Here is a 17,563-nt window from a genome sequence, read left to right on the forward strand (position 1 = left end):
TTTGCTTTTCTTTTCTTTTCTTTTTGTTTTTTTTTCTTTTTGTTTTGTTCTTTGTGATATCCAAAGCATTCCAGTTACTCCATGCCCCCTCCAAAAGGCATTGCAAATTGAAAATTTAATTATTAGGTAAATCAAAAAAATTATAATTAAAATTTTTTTGTTTATCAATATATGGACAAAAGATTTGTTCGAGCCCTCCGCTTCTACCATAGATATCTATTGTTTCTTCACAAATATTTTGTATCAAAATTTGTCGCACCGCGGAATTTTTGGCAAATTAAGGAAACAAAATCGAACTCAATAAACAAATTTTGAGCCACATCAATCATAAAATTTTATTTTTGCGCTAGAATATTGAAAATATTGATAAAATTAAAAGCTAAATTAAATCAATTGATAATTAAATTTATTTAATTTATTTGTCATATAATTTATTGCTTAATTTTTTTTAGAGATCTACTAATTTTTTAGAAAAATAACTTTTTTCTAATACTTTTTAAAATAATTTTTTCAAATATTTTTTAAAATTATTTTTTTGTATTTTATAAAAGAAAAACTGTAATATGGTCAGAAGAAAAAAGAAAAAAAGATGTCTTTGCATTTTAAAAATTTTAATCTGTAAAAATTTTTATTCTGCATCAGATATAATTGTACTTTACATACAAAAAAGCTTACAAATATATTAATTGATAAGTATAGTAAGCTATACATAGCAAATATTTATAATTATTTGATTAAAATTTTCAAAATAACGTTATAGAGCTTATTGGAACCAAAAAAACTGAAGTAAGTCTGTATCAAAACGTGCCAGTAGAAGGTCGTGCGTATCCATCGGCACGCAAGCGTACCATGTGTCAGCACGGAAGCGTGCCGGTGTCGTACCATGCCAGGCAGACAGCGGCACGGCAGACAGCGGCACGCCCCCGTGCCACGGCACTTTAAACCTTGATCCCAATATGCTATATTTTGTTTTTAATAGTATAGAGTTTGCTCATTAAAACCTCTTTAGCGGTTTGTCATGAGCTAAGTGATTTTGCTCGTAAAGTCCGTGCAGCGCCCGCCTTCTTCAGCGAAGATGGGCAAGCCTTGCTCTTTGTTTGCTCCTGAACCAAAATGCCCTACGAGTAAGTGCAAAAGAGTGAAAAGAGAGAGATAAAGCTTCTGTGAAAAAAATTTAAGTACTTCTCTTATTTAGAAAACAGAATACAAGTACAACTCTCCCTTGCTTACTTTGGCCTTAACCAATGAACACACCACAAACAGCCTAGAAAACGGTAAAGAGAACCCTTGAGTTGCCCATGGCCCTTTGACTTTTGCTCGGCAGTTTTCTGAGGCATTAATTCTTGTCGTTCCATGATGTTTCGTCTCTCGCAGAAGTTGTTGGAACAATGCCTCTTGGGCTGCCCCATTTCAGTTTGCAAAGCTGGTCAGGGACATGAGTCGAAATTTTTTGATGTTCCTAAGAGGTCACCATAGTGGCCATAACAGTCGCTATTTAGAACGCTGGTCTTTGAAAGTAACCTTGCTCATAAAACTTTGATATGTCATCAAATTCACTCAACTAATTTTGAGATGGATCGACAAATAGTTAACTATCAAATTGTAATCTCAACCAATGAGATTTAAAATGTCTTTTTATGGGGTACCGTTACCGGAAACAGTAAAGGTTAGAGAATGTTGAATATTAGGAGTATGTCAATTCTAGGGTCCATGCTGGCCCAGTTGTTGCTCTACTCATTTAAGTCCTTGGTCCAATAGGATAATTAAACTGAAGGCCTATACTGGATCTCAACCTGTTGTTTTTAGGACCTTAAGAAGCCCGTTGAAGGCCTGATCCTCTGGACTGCAAGCTAGTCCTGGCCCTTCAGCGACTATAATTACGGAATATGATTTTGTGGTTTTAAAGTTGTTTCTATGTCTTACTATGGTATCATATGTCCTGAGATAGAAATTGAGGCGTTTAACTTTGTGTTAAAATCTTAATTTAGTTATTATTATTGGTCTGTTTTTATGTCTGCAGAAATTAAACTTGTAGAAATTGAGTTCCACAATTGTAACACCACCAATAGTCTCACATCGGATGGAAAATGGATTCTAATTTGGAATATAAGAGGCCTCTATGCTAGTAATAATAACTGGGTTTAAGCATTTTGGCCAGTTGTTTGGGCCGAACGAGTTATTATTACTAGCAGGTAGGGTCGTTACAATTGGTATCAGAGATGAATACCAGCCGAAAGTGTGAGAGTTAAGTGCTATGCGGGGTAAAGTGCTACACCAACGGATTTAGTAGGAGCCACCTCTTGAACCCTAGGAGCCACCTATAAAATCTCACGTCGTCTGATAATTTTGGTCTGTCTGTAATCTGGGTTTGGATTTGACGAGGACTTCAAGGTTTAAATTGAGGAGTCTGTAACTATCACGCCCCGAGCTCCGCCTATTTGGTCGGATTCGGGAACGCCGACAGACCGCCGAACGGACAGAGCTTTCCCTGTATGTTCTAGGCGTCACAATCTAAACAATGCAACAGAAGAGGTCCCAACCAGGAACAGTAGCAAGTATATAGATTGCATAAGTATCAAAAACATAAAATGCTAACTATGCTATTACAAGCATTCATCTCACAGATTTTACATTTAGAATATTACAAATGCCTTTATGTTCTTACATAAGTCTTTATACAATTTACAACTTATACAATTTACTACAAATTTGTTTCTTTCAACCTGAACTCTGAGCTAGACTGCTTCAGGGTACTGCTATCTCTGGTCTCGGTGGTAGGGCGCTATCTACGAAGCTACGCCCTGTCCTCGCGCCGCCGCGCCGCTCGCGTGCGAACCTGTACCCCCAAAAACCACACGGGGGTGAGAATTATATAAATATAGTTCCCAGTGGGTACGGCCACCCAAGAGAAGAGCTCGACCCACCAGGTCCAAAGGAGGCAACTGCAGGTTAGTTTAATAAACAGATAGACATATATTTGACTATGTATGCAAATAAATAAAACCATGCCTTGCCTCGCAACTGTATCGATGCTATGCAATATGCAATACCTGTAAATCATGCAAGTAGATTACTTGATTCTACTTTATATCATTAACCATTCTTTACTTGTAGCCGTTCTTTTCTTTATTAGCTATTCACGTTCATTAGCTACTCTCTTTATTCTTTATTTTTTTTCGTTCTTTATCATATTATGCCCACTGGCGATTCTTTCTTAAGGTTATTTTACCTTAGCCATCTAGCCACTCGACTCGGTCTTGAGTCAATCAACCGCGGAGTACCGCGTCAAGTCAGGCTCGAGGTGAAGGACGTCTCACAAGCACCTCAGCCTTAAGTCCACGCGACACTAGGTCCATCACAGGGAGAGGAGAACCGTCGATCCCCGTGACCCTAAGTCGCTCGAGCTGAACGGGCGAGGAGAACCGTCAAACCCGTTGAGCTCATACCGGGAGAGGAGAACCGTCGATCCCGTTGAATCACTACCGGGAGAGGGGAACCGTCGATCCCGTAGTTCTGATTCTATTTTGCCAACAGCACATCTCTATGGATTCCGGAACCCACTTTCACAACTTAAGGGTTTACTCTTTTACCCTATGTCGACGACCTTTCTAGGTCTATACCACTCACTTTTCACTTTCTAGTGGTCCTATTACCACTATAATTCATAACTTAGTTTAATTTTACTAAGTGTCTCTATGCATCATAACCTAGGTTCACTTACGCTAGGTTTTATTCTCTCACCTAGATCTCGACTCTAGGTTTACTAATTCAACCTATGTTCAATGACATTAGGTTATGTCCGACCTATGTTTAATAACATTAGGTTCATGCCACTCGATCTATATGTGTCATTCTAGGTATCCTTGCCTAGGTTCATAATTTACATATTAATACTTGCTTTGTCCCTATCGAGATTTCTAATCTATTAAAATTATCGAGTTATACCCGACTCTCATAAACTTAGCATGTCCACAATATGTCAAATTCACATAACTTCAACCTTAATCATAATATATTAACATGCACCTAGCATTCACTTTCATATATGTTTAAGCATATACAATTAGTAATCACGATTCTTGTATTGATATGCATTTAACATTCACATGCATCTAGCATTTATATGCATCTAACATGTTTATCACATGTCAATATTCATACATTACTTGAGATGATTATCAATGCATTCATGTGCATATTGCAATGGTAGGTAACTTAGCTATGACCTCACGATTCACGTAATCATTTCATCATCTATTCCTTTCCATATAAATATATGCATCAATGAGAATCAAAGATTACTTTGACATGGAAGCGACCTAATCGCTTCGGTAAGCACAACCCACCTTTATTTGATATCGGAATGTGAGAACTTCACTTCTCGTACTTTTCCAAGAATCGCAATCCTCGTTCGTGACAATTGGAGTCGAAAATGTCCTTTTGGCGATATTTTCGTATAGGCTCGACGGATTGCCGAACCGACTTCGCCAACGCGTTCGTTTAACCTTCAATTAGGTTTGTACGCGGTCAATTCCCCGCTAGGACTTCAATCCTGCAAAAGCGCATTATTGAGGTTAGGTTCTAATTAACCTATTACTATATATAAATTTTCCTATACAGGTTGTTATACAGGATATCCATAAGCCTACTCTAGGCTTCTTTTTTTTTTTCTTGCAAACGACAGTATTAACCTTTGCTAGGTTTACTAGGGTAAACTCTTTACTAATAATCAAGAGTTCATCACTCCAGCCCAAATCCATTGATATAGAGATTCACACTAACCTCTAAACATAATTTGTAAAATAGCCTTCTCTACTTTCCAATTACCAAAACTCACCCATGATATCTATGTGTACAGCTTGCTCTATTAGGTCTCCATCACTCAAAATCTTTAATTAGGGAATTGAAGAGACTTATCTCAATCCCTTAATTAAGTTCTGCAGCTTTCTTACAAATCTATCCCTGCAGCCCCATTCTTTACACTAGCAGCAGCAGTAGCAATTAGCAGCAGTAGCAGTAGTAGCAGTAGTAATTAGCAGCAGCAGTAGCATTAGCATTAGCTGCAGCAGCAGCATTAGCAATAGTAGCTGCAGCAATAACAGTAGGTTTTAAGATTCATACCTCCAACAACTTAGAAGTCTCAACTCACAACTTTCCACTAGGGAATTGAAGAAATTTGCATCAATCCTTAATGTGGATGAGCTAAATATCTTATCTTATCTTCAAATGCCCCAGTTCATATCATAATACCTACTACACAGAACATCACTTCTTTAGGATTTATAAAAAGCTTAGCTTTTAGTAATTTAACAAACCTCAAGCTAACTCCGTTTACAAGTAGTTACCTTAGTTCAATGCTCCAATTGCGGATCACTTTCCAGCCTATAAAGTCCCTCATAATCAACTTACAAAGTAACTTAATTCTAAGCCTCAATACTCCATTTTCAGCCAAGAGTCCAATTTTACATTTCCTTAATCAGGACTTGCAAAATAACTCTTAGAAACCAAACACAACTGAAGCTACATATAGCTCCCTTTTTAAGCTTTTTATAGCAACACACGTTCTAGCAGTCCGAACTCTATAAATTTAGAGATTCATATCCATTTCTAACAAGAACTTACAAGGTAGCTCTCTTTTTTTTTTTTTTTTCCTTTGTTTCCCTTTCCTTCTCTCTCTCACGCGTACAGGAGAGGATAACAATGGAGGTTCCCCTGGCAGGTTAGTGGAAATCCACTAAGCCTATGCGATAATTACCATAATGCCCTCAACTCAATACAAGTTAGCAGCACGGATTAGATACCTTTCGCAGGCCCTTCCAAATGTCCGTTTGCGCTCAAATTTGACAGGCATGTTCGGTTTTACTTAATAAGTCCAAAGAAATTTTAACATTTCAGTTTCGACCCCATTTGGTCACCGAAACTGTACCGAACTGCAATCTTTATCAGATAGCTTTCGGATTCTATTTCTCACTCTACGAGTGTCAGAATAATGTGAAACTTTAAATCTAGCCTCATAAAAATATTCCTGACATATCCTCCAGTTTTCATAATTTTCTGACACTGTGTATTTTCTGCTAATTTTTCAGTCTCGTTCTTTACAGAAAATTCTAAATCTTCTGTTTCCGCTCCGATTTCAACACGAGTCATTCCAGACTTATATTTTACACCCTTAAGTCCAATCAAATGGTATCTCACACCATTTTATATTATCTTGCTCACTTTAATTCTTTTAATCAAAGTTAGCGTCGGAAATCCGCAAATTTTCTTTACATTTCGTTTCGCGCCCAATTTGCGTCGAAACACTTATTTATCTCCAGAATTCATTCACACGCATCACAAATCACTCGAGGATGATGTCCAACTAGCTCAATCCTCACTTTGATCCCCCAGATCAAAGTTGACATCGTAACTCCCAAATTTCCATATATTACAGTAACGCCTCCAATAATCCCACATCGGATAAAAAATGGGTTCTGATTTGGAATATAAAAAGCCTCCACGCTAGTAATAATAACTGGATTTAAGCATTTTGGGCCGGTGGTTTGGGTCCAACGAGCTATTATTGCTAGCAGGTCGGGTTGTTATAGTAATCGAAGTCCTTGATGGTTGTGGGATAAGATGCTCATTTCTCTATGGTGTGTCACTGTCATAAAATAACAGTTTTCAAGGACTGATATGGACATATAATTTGGTACCCAAGTTTGCGATTACATGCACTAGTAAAAATTGCGGAAGAAAAAGGACTAATAAGGTGTTAACTTTCAGCTCTGTCATATGATGGATGTACTTCTTGGCTATCAAATATGGTAATCTATTTAGAGCTCTTATTGCAAGCAGCCTTTCCTTATCTCTTTCCTTGATAGGGATGCAAACAATGCTTGTATACAGTAAGTTAACAAGACTGTTTCTTGGTTGACTGGTGAAGTGGAGAAGATCCTCCTTTTAACTATATCATAGGAAGTTCATCAAGATATTGTAGGTAACCTTTTGGCTCATCTATTGTGGGTACCACGCTTGTAAGACAATGTGTTTGGTCATTTCTTCTCACCCCTCTTGCGGTAGTAGAGGCGATCCTCTTTTTTAAGACCCATCTCTATTTATTCATTGCTATTCTTTATTTTTTTTCCTTTAGTTACAGATGATTTCCAATGTTGAAGGTTGTGACCTTTTGGTTTTGTCATCTTGTTTCCATATCTGTGGAAATTTTGAAGTCCTACCTAGTGGTATGAGCTTAAGACATGATCGTGGCTTCAATATTAAGAGAATATCATGGAAGCTATTAAACGTAAGAATCTATCTCGAGCCTTTTATGTTTAGTTGTGCTATAGCTGACCCAGTGTTGCCATATATGGCTTAATTGATTATGGTGATGGCTATGATTTGAACAAATAAATTAGAATTGAAACTCCAGAAATATTTTTTTTTTAATATTCTATCTGTTTACTGTCTGATAATATGATTTTCTCCTCTATCAAAATATTGATGACTTATACTGATTTCAGTCAGAAATTGAGGCCCATTATGATGTTCATGTGTTTTCAGTTGAGTTTTCGGCCGTCTGGATCCTTGAATTTAGTGTATTGGAAGTCGATATTTTCAATCAGATTAATTAATTGCTACTGTTGATCATTATGTTAATGATTTTTGCAGCACCAATTTGAGACTAAACCAGCCAAGATATGCAACACTTCCCAACATAATGAAGGCAAGATCAAAGGTTATTAAAAAAGTCACTCCACAAGAACTGAATGTGGAGATAAAGTCGGACTTAGAGGTGGTTGAAGTCACAGAACCACCTAAAAGGAAAGCGGGTGTTATGGTTTCTTCGGTGGATGAGCTCATCGACAAGTTGAAAACTGAAGCTCGTGTCTTGTAGGAAATATTTGCTATATTCATTTGCATTGAGTTGTCCATGTTGGCATTTAGGAGAACAGGAAAATTTGAGCTTAGCGGTCTTCTAAGTAATATTTGCATGAGTTGCTGCATGTAAGATGTCTTTTCAGAATTTCTGAAAATAAATCAAGAAGAAAATAGTTTTCACGCATGCTCTCACTTAGTTTTCAACCTTTGAGTTCCCTTACTAGTTACAAGCAGCCTAGCAGATAGAGTTAGGTTCTATTAGAAGCTCATTTTCATGTCACACTATAGCAATTTTTCTGAGCGAGCTCGGAACAAGTTGTGTATGGGGATGAGGTATGCACAATAAAAAATGCAATACATATACTTTCATGTAACATCAACTTACTGTTACTTTACTAATGCAAATGATTACAAATGATTTACTTCCATGTATTCACTGCTCTTGTTTTTATTGTTCTTGTAGATCACCTATCCTTCTCTTGTAACTCAATCCTTTGTCCTCAATAAGATTTTAGCACTTGAAAAACCAACACAAGATAATCAGTTGGATAAGAAACAAAGGATGATTACAATAGAAAGCAATTGCTTGTTATGTATCAATAGAAAGTGAGAAGGTGAGGGTAGAGAAGCAGAAAATAAGCACGTGCAAGTTGTAGCAAAACTATGTGTGTTATAGTTGAATTTGATGGTTACAAAAATAGAGATGAATTGCAATTATGGGTTACTGGGGCATTAGACAGCATAAAATTCCTTCATCTCATCCTTCTCGCCATTATTTGTAGCTGAAACTTCACATGCTCTGTTTTGTTTCTCATAGGTTGAATCTGGTTGTTTTTCTGTTTGTTCTCTGCATTCTTTATCTCTTTCTTTGCCCCATAGAACCAGATAGAGGCCAACAATGACTATAACCCCTCCCATAATGCTGGAAAAAAGAAAAGGGAAAGTTAAATATCTAAACTTCTTGTCATTTGCATTTGCATATTCATGTCTTAGTACACGTTACAATATTTCTTATTTTTTTATTGCTAGAGGGCTAAGTTAATATGTTTATACCTTCCCATGTATAATCTTTCTCCGAAAACAAAGTAAGCTAAAAGTGCCACCATTATTGTCGAAAGGGGATTGAACATAGTCACAAAAACTGGTCCTTTTTCCTCGGTGCACCACAATTGGATAAAGATTATCAACCCAGAACATACCACTCCCTGCAAAATTATTTTCTGTAATAAGAATTAATTATAAGAGATGAAATTTACTGTAGTCTCAGGTTGCATACGGAGTATATGATGCTCCAAAATTTGATGTCAAATCCAATAATCCATGCTGATGTCTTCTGCTCGACAAATGCAGTGAAAACTGCTGATTGTGCTCCTCCGACGAAGCTCATCCATGTGGTGAGTGAAAGTTGTGCTGAGTATCTTTTTAATGTGATTGCCTGTAATGTTAATGAAGCATAAAAAAAAAAATAACAACTTTTTTTTTAAAAAAAATTAACTGATGAACATATTAGTTGTGGTTGTGCAAATGAGATACAATTAAATGACTCAATCGGAGAAAGCTTGTTCCAGTTAACTAGTACATGCTAGTGATTCCTGTTCCCTTTTCTTTGTTCAGTTTATGTTTATTTCTAATTCAGAAGGATGTTATTCACTCATTGGTGTAATTTCTGTTCTCTAGCTAGTTTTCCATTGTTCTGTTATATCTTGTATGATTGTAACTTATGTCGCATTTAATTTACCACATAGGTAGTTAATTCTTCTTCAGTATACACTACAGCACATAGCTGTTTTTATGCATTATATTTGGATGACCTTTTGAGTCAAATACCTGCATGATATACCATATGGACCATGTGATGCAGCTTGCTACTGTTAGAATGGATCCCTTCAACCAACTCTTATGAACAGTACTGCTTCCCTGTAAATGGATTAGTGCCCCCCATAAGTTTCTTATTGCATGCCCTTTGTACAGTGTCATGGTTGTAACACCAGCCAAGGAAACTACGGTTCCTACAATCTTCGCTATCCCGCGAGGACTTTTTGCATCAAGATGCTCCAATCTAAATTAGGAGGTAACAATTGAATTATTAGTGCTTCAGTATTTAATAATTCACTCTATCGATCCATTTTTCTACCTTTATTGGGACCAGATTGCTCATCTGCTATAGAACAAGGATGTAGAGTTTTGGATATCGGTGCCAAACATTGAATGATCAGTGCATAGTTTTAATAATGTGTAATATCATGTAACCTTATTTCATATCTGTGCATTGATCATTCAAAACTCAGAACCATGATTGTTTAGTGGATCGGTTGTTCCATCAAAACTTGAAAACTGGTTTAAGTTTCAGAAAAGAGGCCTTCTATTTTTACAAATCCAAGAAAAATGTGGTTTTTTTTTTGGATTTTCTTTTGCAGAAGGCTAATGACTTAAATTTAACAGGCAGTATGTAGGATGGAAAGCATGTGTACCTAAGGCAAAGGGCAATCACAAATGTCATTGAAGCAATGGTATTGACCACAGAGGAAACAAAAGTTGGAGATGTATATCTTAAGCTTGTGAAGTACATATTAAGAGTTAGGCTGACCCTGTTGTCATAAAAAGTTTATCATCGGATATCAATTATATCAATTATTTGACTTCTATTCAATTATCTGCATTGACTGTTATCGTTCTTACCCTAGAAGTGAAAGAACAGATATCTCTAGGAGCAATGCCCATGTAAACTTTGGTCTCAATTTCCTGTAAAAAATTCATGAAAGAAAGTGAAAAATGTCTCAGTATTCTTTATGGAACTGTATTAAATATTTGTTGTAAACAAACTAACCTTTCAAGGAAATAGGCAAAAGGCAACGTGGCTAGTCCACCGACGAATTGTCGGTACGTAATGAAAACATGGGGGTTCAATCCATGATTGAATGCAGCTTCAGTAATGAAATATAGAATTGTGTAGCCTAGCTGTACGAGAGCCATAAGAAAATGTGGTTTATATCTCCTGCATGTTCTTCTGATCTGAGATGTTGCCAGTGTCATTATTTTGTATGCAAACTCCTTTTATTTCAATTGCGTAATGGACCTCTCTTGCACTGCTGCTTAAATGGGTTAGTTTAATAGGAGTTAGCTTATGGTTATATAGAGAAAGTTGGATTCTTTCTGCTTGATGCGATACCTCTGCCGTGACGCTGGGGCATCATGTTCTGAAAATCTCCACTTGAAATGTTAACTGTGGGATGCTCTGCTGTTGGTATTTGGATTCTTGAGGATCTTACCTCTATGGTCAATAAGTAAAACAACCGGCTATAGAATCATCATAACTTGCCTGTTTCTGTTTACAAATCATGCCATGACAAGTGTAGATATTCGCTTGTTTGAATCTTTTCTGATTCTCCTGATGCAGATTAATCTTTTGGTAGGAAGTTTGTGTGTACAAGCACAATTGATAAATAATATGTCGAATCATTCACTGTTGAACTTGGTTACTAACATTTCTCATAACCATAACTTTAATATTAGGTCTTCATTTCTTTTTCCTTATCTCTGGGAAAGAGTTGTCATTTAATTTGCAGCACTGGCCTAGGACAACTATAGAAATTGCTAAAAGGAGAGAATAGACTTGCCAAAATCATCAAAGTGTCATACATTTTCTCTTATATGGGAAGTATAATGAGGATAAACATATTTTGGATCTTTGCAGGTGATGTATAGGCTCATGGAAGACACTGAATCCACTTCTTTGTCATCCTCCACTATTCACCACTCTTTATTTAGGTTTTATGTTAGCTGATATTGGTCCAATTATAGAATTCGTTTGGATATATAAATATTTTATTCAGCACATCTTTATTTACTATTCGGTAAATAAGGAGTATAATCAATGTTTAGAAACATTTACGGTATTCAACTTCGAATAATTCTTTTGAATTAAGATTAACTCACTTCTTCAAGTTTTTAACCAGAAAAGAATATTCTCATAGCATACAAGTTATCATCAAATAATATATTCTGACATCCAAAGAGTCTCTTCTTATCACCAAATTACTTGTATTAGCATCTGAATAAGTCCTTGTTGATCTAGTAAAGGGATTGATACTACTGCAAAATTAGTGACATTCCCATGGGGAACAAACTATAGCAAGTTGATGTTGTTCTTAGTGCACCAAATGGGCTAACACATCATGCTTTTGCTGTTGTATGTATTGATGGAGAACCTACTGGAAAAGCTTTGGAGCATCACCTGGTGGAGAAGAGACAGAATGTGCTTCATTCCAATTCTTACTGGAATCCTCCAGCAATGCTGCATCATATATACTGATTTGGTTTGTAAGATAATTTTCCCAGAATTGGGAGCTTCAGTCTCACCGTTGGTACCACAATTTGGTAAGCTGACACATCCTCAGAATAACTTAATTATGTTCTTTTGTCCTCCTTGCTATATAGAAGGAAAAATATTCTGAGAAGATATTTAACTAAGGACTTTGTTTGGATGTCGGATCAGATTATACAGAGATCAGTTGTATCGCCGACTGTTCCTAGTGCAAATACCAAAAGGCTTGGTGGTTGGTATCTGAGGTCCCATATTTGAAGTTTAGTTGTGTTACATTTTCAGCTAAATTTATTTCTAAAAGAAATAAACGAAGAGGGTTGCATGCTACCTTTCTCAAAAAAAAAAAAAAAAAAAAAAAAANTGATTATCCATCCATGAAATGAATGACTCAATTTGATTCTTATCCAAATAGTAGGAAGTGTTGTGGGGATTTGAATAAGGGAATGGAATTTTGTTTGTGGTCCATGACAGCAAAAAAGGGGTAGGTCAGTAGTGTAGGAGAAAGAAAGATTCTGTATAACTATGTCAGCAAACCGCCGCACGTCGGTTACAAAAAAAAAAAAAAAAAAAAAAATCAGTTGTATCAAGGTTTCTTTGATAATTATTAGATGATGGTCTCGGTAATTTGTCTTCTAAATGTTGGAATGGAATTGCTGAAATTCTTTTTGCTCATCTTGGACATGTGTCATATAACTCATATCACCTGAAGAATAAATAAAGAGAAAGAATAACTAAAGAAAAAAGGGCTTTTGGTTTATTTACTCCTGGTTACAAAATATTCTTCTAAATCCAAATTCTATTAGTAAACCCTAGGATTTGGGGATACTTGAAGGGAATGTTGAAAATTGATGAGGATATTTTGGTCAATCAGGAGTATATTAGATATTTTTTAAAATTTTTAGAGGATATATTAAAATTGAGATACAGATAAGTTATAGCATGTGAACATGGGATACTCTACTTCCACTCAGTATCCTAGCTCTAGTAATTAATATTTAAACAAAATTCTATCATTGTGTACTTAATTTAGCTAGTCTATGTGAGCATTTACCTACAAAAAGCAAGGAGATGCTTTCAAAATATCCTTCTATGATTTTTTATTTATTTATTTTTTTTCCATCTCTGTTGTATTGAAATACTTCTGTACTCACTGTTTATTATACTGTAAGAGTATTTTTCATAATGGCAGATTAAAAATGACATGCAGTCTGCATCCTAAGCCGACTTCAAATATGTAAGGAAGGACAGAGCATAATAAACTTGTGTCTACTTTTGATAACTATTGAAATAGTTTTTATAGGGCTTTTTTTGCCTTTTCCCCCTTAAAAAGTTTTTTTCTTTATAAATAGTCCTACCAAATTTATAATTATAATTTTAGTCGTATCCCCGCCATGCAGGGGCCACATCAACGTCACGCAAGCTGGTTAGGGAGAGGGGTTAAGTTGAACACTGTGAACCATTCACCGCGTTCAAATACGGTAAGTGATTCACCATGTTCCACTAATATTCCCTTCCTTTTAATATATATATTTTTTTCGCAATACATATATTTTCTCTAAACACCGTAAACTCTTTATCATGTTTAGACATGGCGAATGCATTACCGTGTTCAACTTATTCCAGCACCTTCATCCTTACTCTCGTGGCACTCATGTAGCGCCTGCGCAGTAGGAATAGGCAAAAATTACAATTATAAATTTGGTAGAGTTATTTATAAAAAAAAAAAATTTGAAGGAACCAAATGCAAAAAAAAAAAAAAAAAAAAAAAAAAAAAAAAAAAAAATTATATATTGAGGCCTAATTTGATAATGTAGTGGCTGAAAGGGACGGTAGGAGATGACAACTGAAAGAGACGATTATTGAACTCGAACACGGGCCACGAACATTTCAAAAAATAAAACACGAGCAAATACTCGTACATGGGGAAAGCCTCGAGCCACGAGTTTTGCGCTTTCCAAATAGTAGATTCCCCTCCCCCCCCACAAAGTTTGCTTCGGGTTATGACAAAGAACTCTCGGGATAGAACGAGGCCAGAGATACTCAAGAAGCAAAACTCGGAATCTCTCACGCTCTTAACTTTGAAATCTGAAAACTTTTTTTGGTGATTTGAATTTTGGCACAAGAGCCTCTATTTATATGTTTTTTCAAAAGATAAGTCATGTCTTGTTTGAACAGACATAATCGAAAAGTTATGTCTGTTTGAACAAACATGCCCCTACAAAGAAATCCATTCATTTGAACAGATATGTCCCTACAAAGGAATCCATTTGTTCAACAAATAAATTTTACCAAGTAACTTATCAAATACACATCATTACAATTTGCAATCTAATTTCTCAACAGTGGCTAAAGCACTTATTTGATATTCTAAATAATCTACTTTTCAATCGTTCCTCTTCAAATGCTACGAAGTTACAGTCATAATCGTCATCGGATAAGTATATAAATATATGCAATTCTTAGCTGAGCGTTACCACTGTAGTTAAAATAGACCTTCCCAAGTATTAAAAAAGACAAAAATTAAGCTTTCAACCATCAAATTAAGGAACTAAGCTTAATTAGCACAAGTGCTATATATTAATACTTCCTAATTAAACAACTAATTCACTCAAAAACTACATTACAAAAACATGATCTGATGTAAACAACTAAAAAAACATCGAATCTTATAACAACAAAGCTCCGTTTTTATCTAAGCTTGCGTTCGTAACGAGAGGGCGATCGATAAAACCGGCGTTAATTATCAGCTTTACTACGTGGCTAATCTCTTCTTAATTTGACAGTTAAAATTAATTAATTTGCACTCACTTTATTATAATTTGGAGAACAGTGTGATAAAAACAACTGAGAAGTTTATAAAATTGAAAAGAGAAAATAAAGCTTAATTTTGGTGACCCATTAACAAAACAGTTTGTAATACAACATATTAATAATTCATAGTCTAAATTACAGAAAACCCCCTTGTAATAACCCGATTTTTCACTTTCCCCTCCTGACATTTAAAAACCTACACTTTACTCTCTTGTAAAATGAAAAATGTTCACAGAAAAATTACGGTGTGTAAAATGACCATTTTGCCCCTCGCCATTGTTGTCTTCTTTCCTATCTTTCTCAGCCACCCGTCGATTGGCCGCGATTCCCACCTCCATCGGCCGCGATTTCTCTCCATTTTCTTCTCCACCTGCTCTCCTTCTTCTCCTGCACCCTCGCCGCCCCTCGAGAGGAAACCGAGACGGGTGTTGATGGAGAGGTTGGCAAGGACAACGAGGGCGAAGGCGAAGCAGCGGAGGACGGCGAAGGGGATGTTTCGGCAAAAAAAAAAAATTTATAACGGAACCCTAACGGTAGGGAGTAAAGTGCACATTTTTTATTTTACAAGGGAACAAAGTATAGGTCTTTAAATGCCAGGGGGAGAAAGTGAGAAATCGGGTTATTACAAGGGGATCTTTTGTAATTTAGCCTAATTCATATGTATACATTGTATATAGGGGTAAATTTTACGCCTCTCTCATTCAAGGGTTTACAAAATATTGTTAGATTTTTAGTGTTATAAAAGAAAAAAAAATTCCACAGATCGAGATCAAATATAAAATAAAGAGCAATTATGAAAGAAGCGTAAAATATTTTCTTTATACTTTAATAGGTGTTTCTTTTTTAACTTTTTTTTTTTTTTTTTTTTCTGAGGATTGTTCTTTTTTAACTTGAGATCTAAGTTTATGGGCATCATCTATTTAATGATCACTCAATTTAGTTTAAAAAAGTTCTCACGAACAAACTATATCTCTTTTTCTCTATAAAATTAAATTACACATCTCAAAAGTAATAAAATATGAAATACACCTTTCATACTTTAGGAATGCGTCATTCACCTAAGCTGAACTACGCATCATCCTATCGTTAACGTACAAATTAAAGTATTCCCCGAAAAGAAAAAGCTAACTTACAAAAAAAATTTCTTATAAATATTTACATTTTTCACTTTTTCTTTCTATTTTTCAAAAATCTACATTTTACCCTCTAACTATTTTGAGTCGTCGCATTTACTCCCTCCATCAAGATTCCATCAGTATTACCAAAAATACTCTTTAAAATAATAAAATAAATTAAAAAAATATTTTTTTATAGAAGAAGTAAAGGTAATTTAGTCATCTTCTCTCGATTAACAGCGTGTCCCGCTTAAAAATATTTCTTAAATTTTTTTTAGAGAGAGAGAGAGATAGGCAACATGCTATCAATTTCGTTTATTTCATTTAAAAATAAACTTACCTGAAAATATGAATCAATTATGATTCAAACTTGGGATCAAATAACGATCGATTCCTTTTTCAAAAGACTTGAAAAGTGGAGGTTTTGGCCACGTCTCTGAATATGGGTATCAACCATCGAACATTTTGCCACTCGCGCTAGGGACAGTCAGAAAAATAAAAGTATAATAGCCAGACCCTATATAGTAGCCATGGCCTATAGCCATGAAAACAACTTTTCAACTTTTCAACTTTTCAGGGCGATTGTACTCAGAATAGTATAGGCCATGGCTACTATACTATTATAAGTATTGGAGCCCTCGTTCTCATAAGTTGTTTTCAATGATGGAGCTTCTGAATCGACGATCTACTCCATTAAATATGATCTAGAGTATTTAAAATTTCTAGAAAATAAATTTCGTTAATTCGAAATCATAATAAAGTCCATCAAGTGGGCATAAAATGAACGGTCGAAATCGAATGATGTCCTAAAAAAGGATAATCGGATTTTTCAATTCAAGATCGGAGTTATTGATTTTTATCTATATAGTGAATAGAATTTTCTATCAAAAATTCAACAAATTCCGATTCTTTTACACTATTAAACTAGCAAATATTCCATACCGGCCGTAAAAAATCGTCAAATTTATGACCTCTTGATCGTAAGGTAAATGATGTCGAAAATTTATAAAATTTGACAATTTTTTAAGGCCGTTTGTGACCTCTTGATCGTAAGGTAAATGATGTCGAAAATTTATAAAATTTGATTTCTGAAAGTTTTAAATGCTGTAAATAACGTTTAACGGTGTGGGTCATCGATTCGGAAGCTCTATCATCGAAAACAACTTATGAGTACGAGGGCGATCGTACTCATAATAGTGTAGTAACCGGACGCTCTATATATATATATATATATATACATATATATATATATATATATATATATATGTATATATATGTATATATGTATATATATGTATATATGTATATATGTATATGTATATATGTATATATATGTATACATATATATATATATATGTATACATATATATACATATATACATATACATATATACATATATACATATATATACATATATACATATATATACATATATATATATATATATATATA

General features: G+C 35.1%; 1 protein-coding gene and 2 long non-coding RNA genes across 5 annotated transcripts; 2 read left to right on the plus strand and 1 right to left on the minus strand.

Annotated features, from left to right (window-relative positions):
* LOC109726560 lies at nucleotides 6,999-8,286 on the plus strand. Its single transcript, XR_002220552.1, has 2 exons — nucleotides 6,999-7,285; nucleotides 7,651-8,286. It is a non-coding gene; the product is annotated as an uncharacterized LOC109726560 (long non-coding RNA).
* On the minus strand, nucleotides 8,379-11,220 carry LOC109726558 (WAT1-related protein At4g08300-like). 2 transcript variants are annotated; one of them, XM_020256200.1, is made up of 7 exons: nucleotides 10,688-11,220; nucleotides 10,540-10,602; nucleotides 10,332-10,448; nucleotides 9,688-9,919; nucleotides 9,137-9,295; nucleotides 8,914-9,065; nucleotides 8,379-8,782 (listed from the first exon to the last, which is right to left on the minus strand). In XM_020256200.1, exons 1-7 carry the CDS (start codon nucleotides 10,891-10,893, stop codon nucleotides 8,593-8,595), a joined length of 1,119 nt encoding a protein of 372 aa, XP_020111789.1. In that variant the 5' UTR covers nucleotides 10,894-11,220; the 3' UTR covers nucleotides 8,379-8,592. The 2 variants fall into 2 exon arrangements, with proteins under 2 accessions (XP_020111789.1, XP_020111790.1); XM_020256201.1 differs by lacking the exon at nucleotides 10,332-10,448.
* On the plus strand, nucleotides 9,059-12,513 carry LOC109726559. Of its 2 annotated transcripts, XR_002220550.1 has the most exons (4): nucleotides 9,124-9,254; nucleotides 9,832-9,931; nucleotides 11,555-12,237; nucleotides 12,356-12,513. It is a non-coding gene; the product is annotated as an uncharacterized LOC109726559 (long non-coding RNA). The 2 variants fall into 2 exon arrangements; XR_002220551.1 differs by lacking the exons at nucleotides 11,555-12,237; nucleotides 12,356-12,513 and adding an exon at nucleotides 10,303-10,443 and having other exon boundaries at nucleotides 9,059-9,254.

This window comes from Ananas comosus, linkage group 21 (assembly GCF_001540865.1).
Source record: "Ananas comosus cultivar F153 linkage group 21, ASM154086v1, whole genome shotgun sequence".
In the NCBI taxonomy this organism is placed as follows: Eukaryota; Viridiplantae; Streptophyta; class Magnoliopsida; order Poales; family Bromeliaceae; genus Ananas; species Ananas comosus.

Excerpts from the sequence above, each read along its gene's own strand:
- LOC109726558 (XM_020256200.1), bottom strand. The coding sequence starts at position 10,893 with ATGACACTGGCAACATCTCAGATCAGAAGAACATGCAGGAGATATAAA. Across the intron at positions 10,603-10,687 it reads TTTGCCTATTTCCTTGAAAG|GAAATTGAGACCAAAGTTTA; the intron begins GTTAGTTTGTTT and ends AATTTTTTACAG. Across the intron at positions 9,066-9,136 it reads TTTGGAGCATCATATACTCC|GGAGTGGTATGTTCTGGGTT; the intron begins GTATGCAACCTG and ends ATAATTTTGCAG.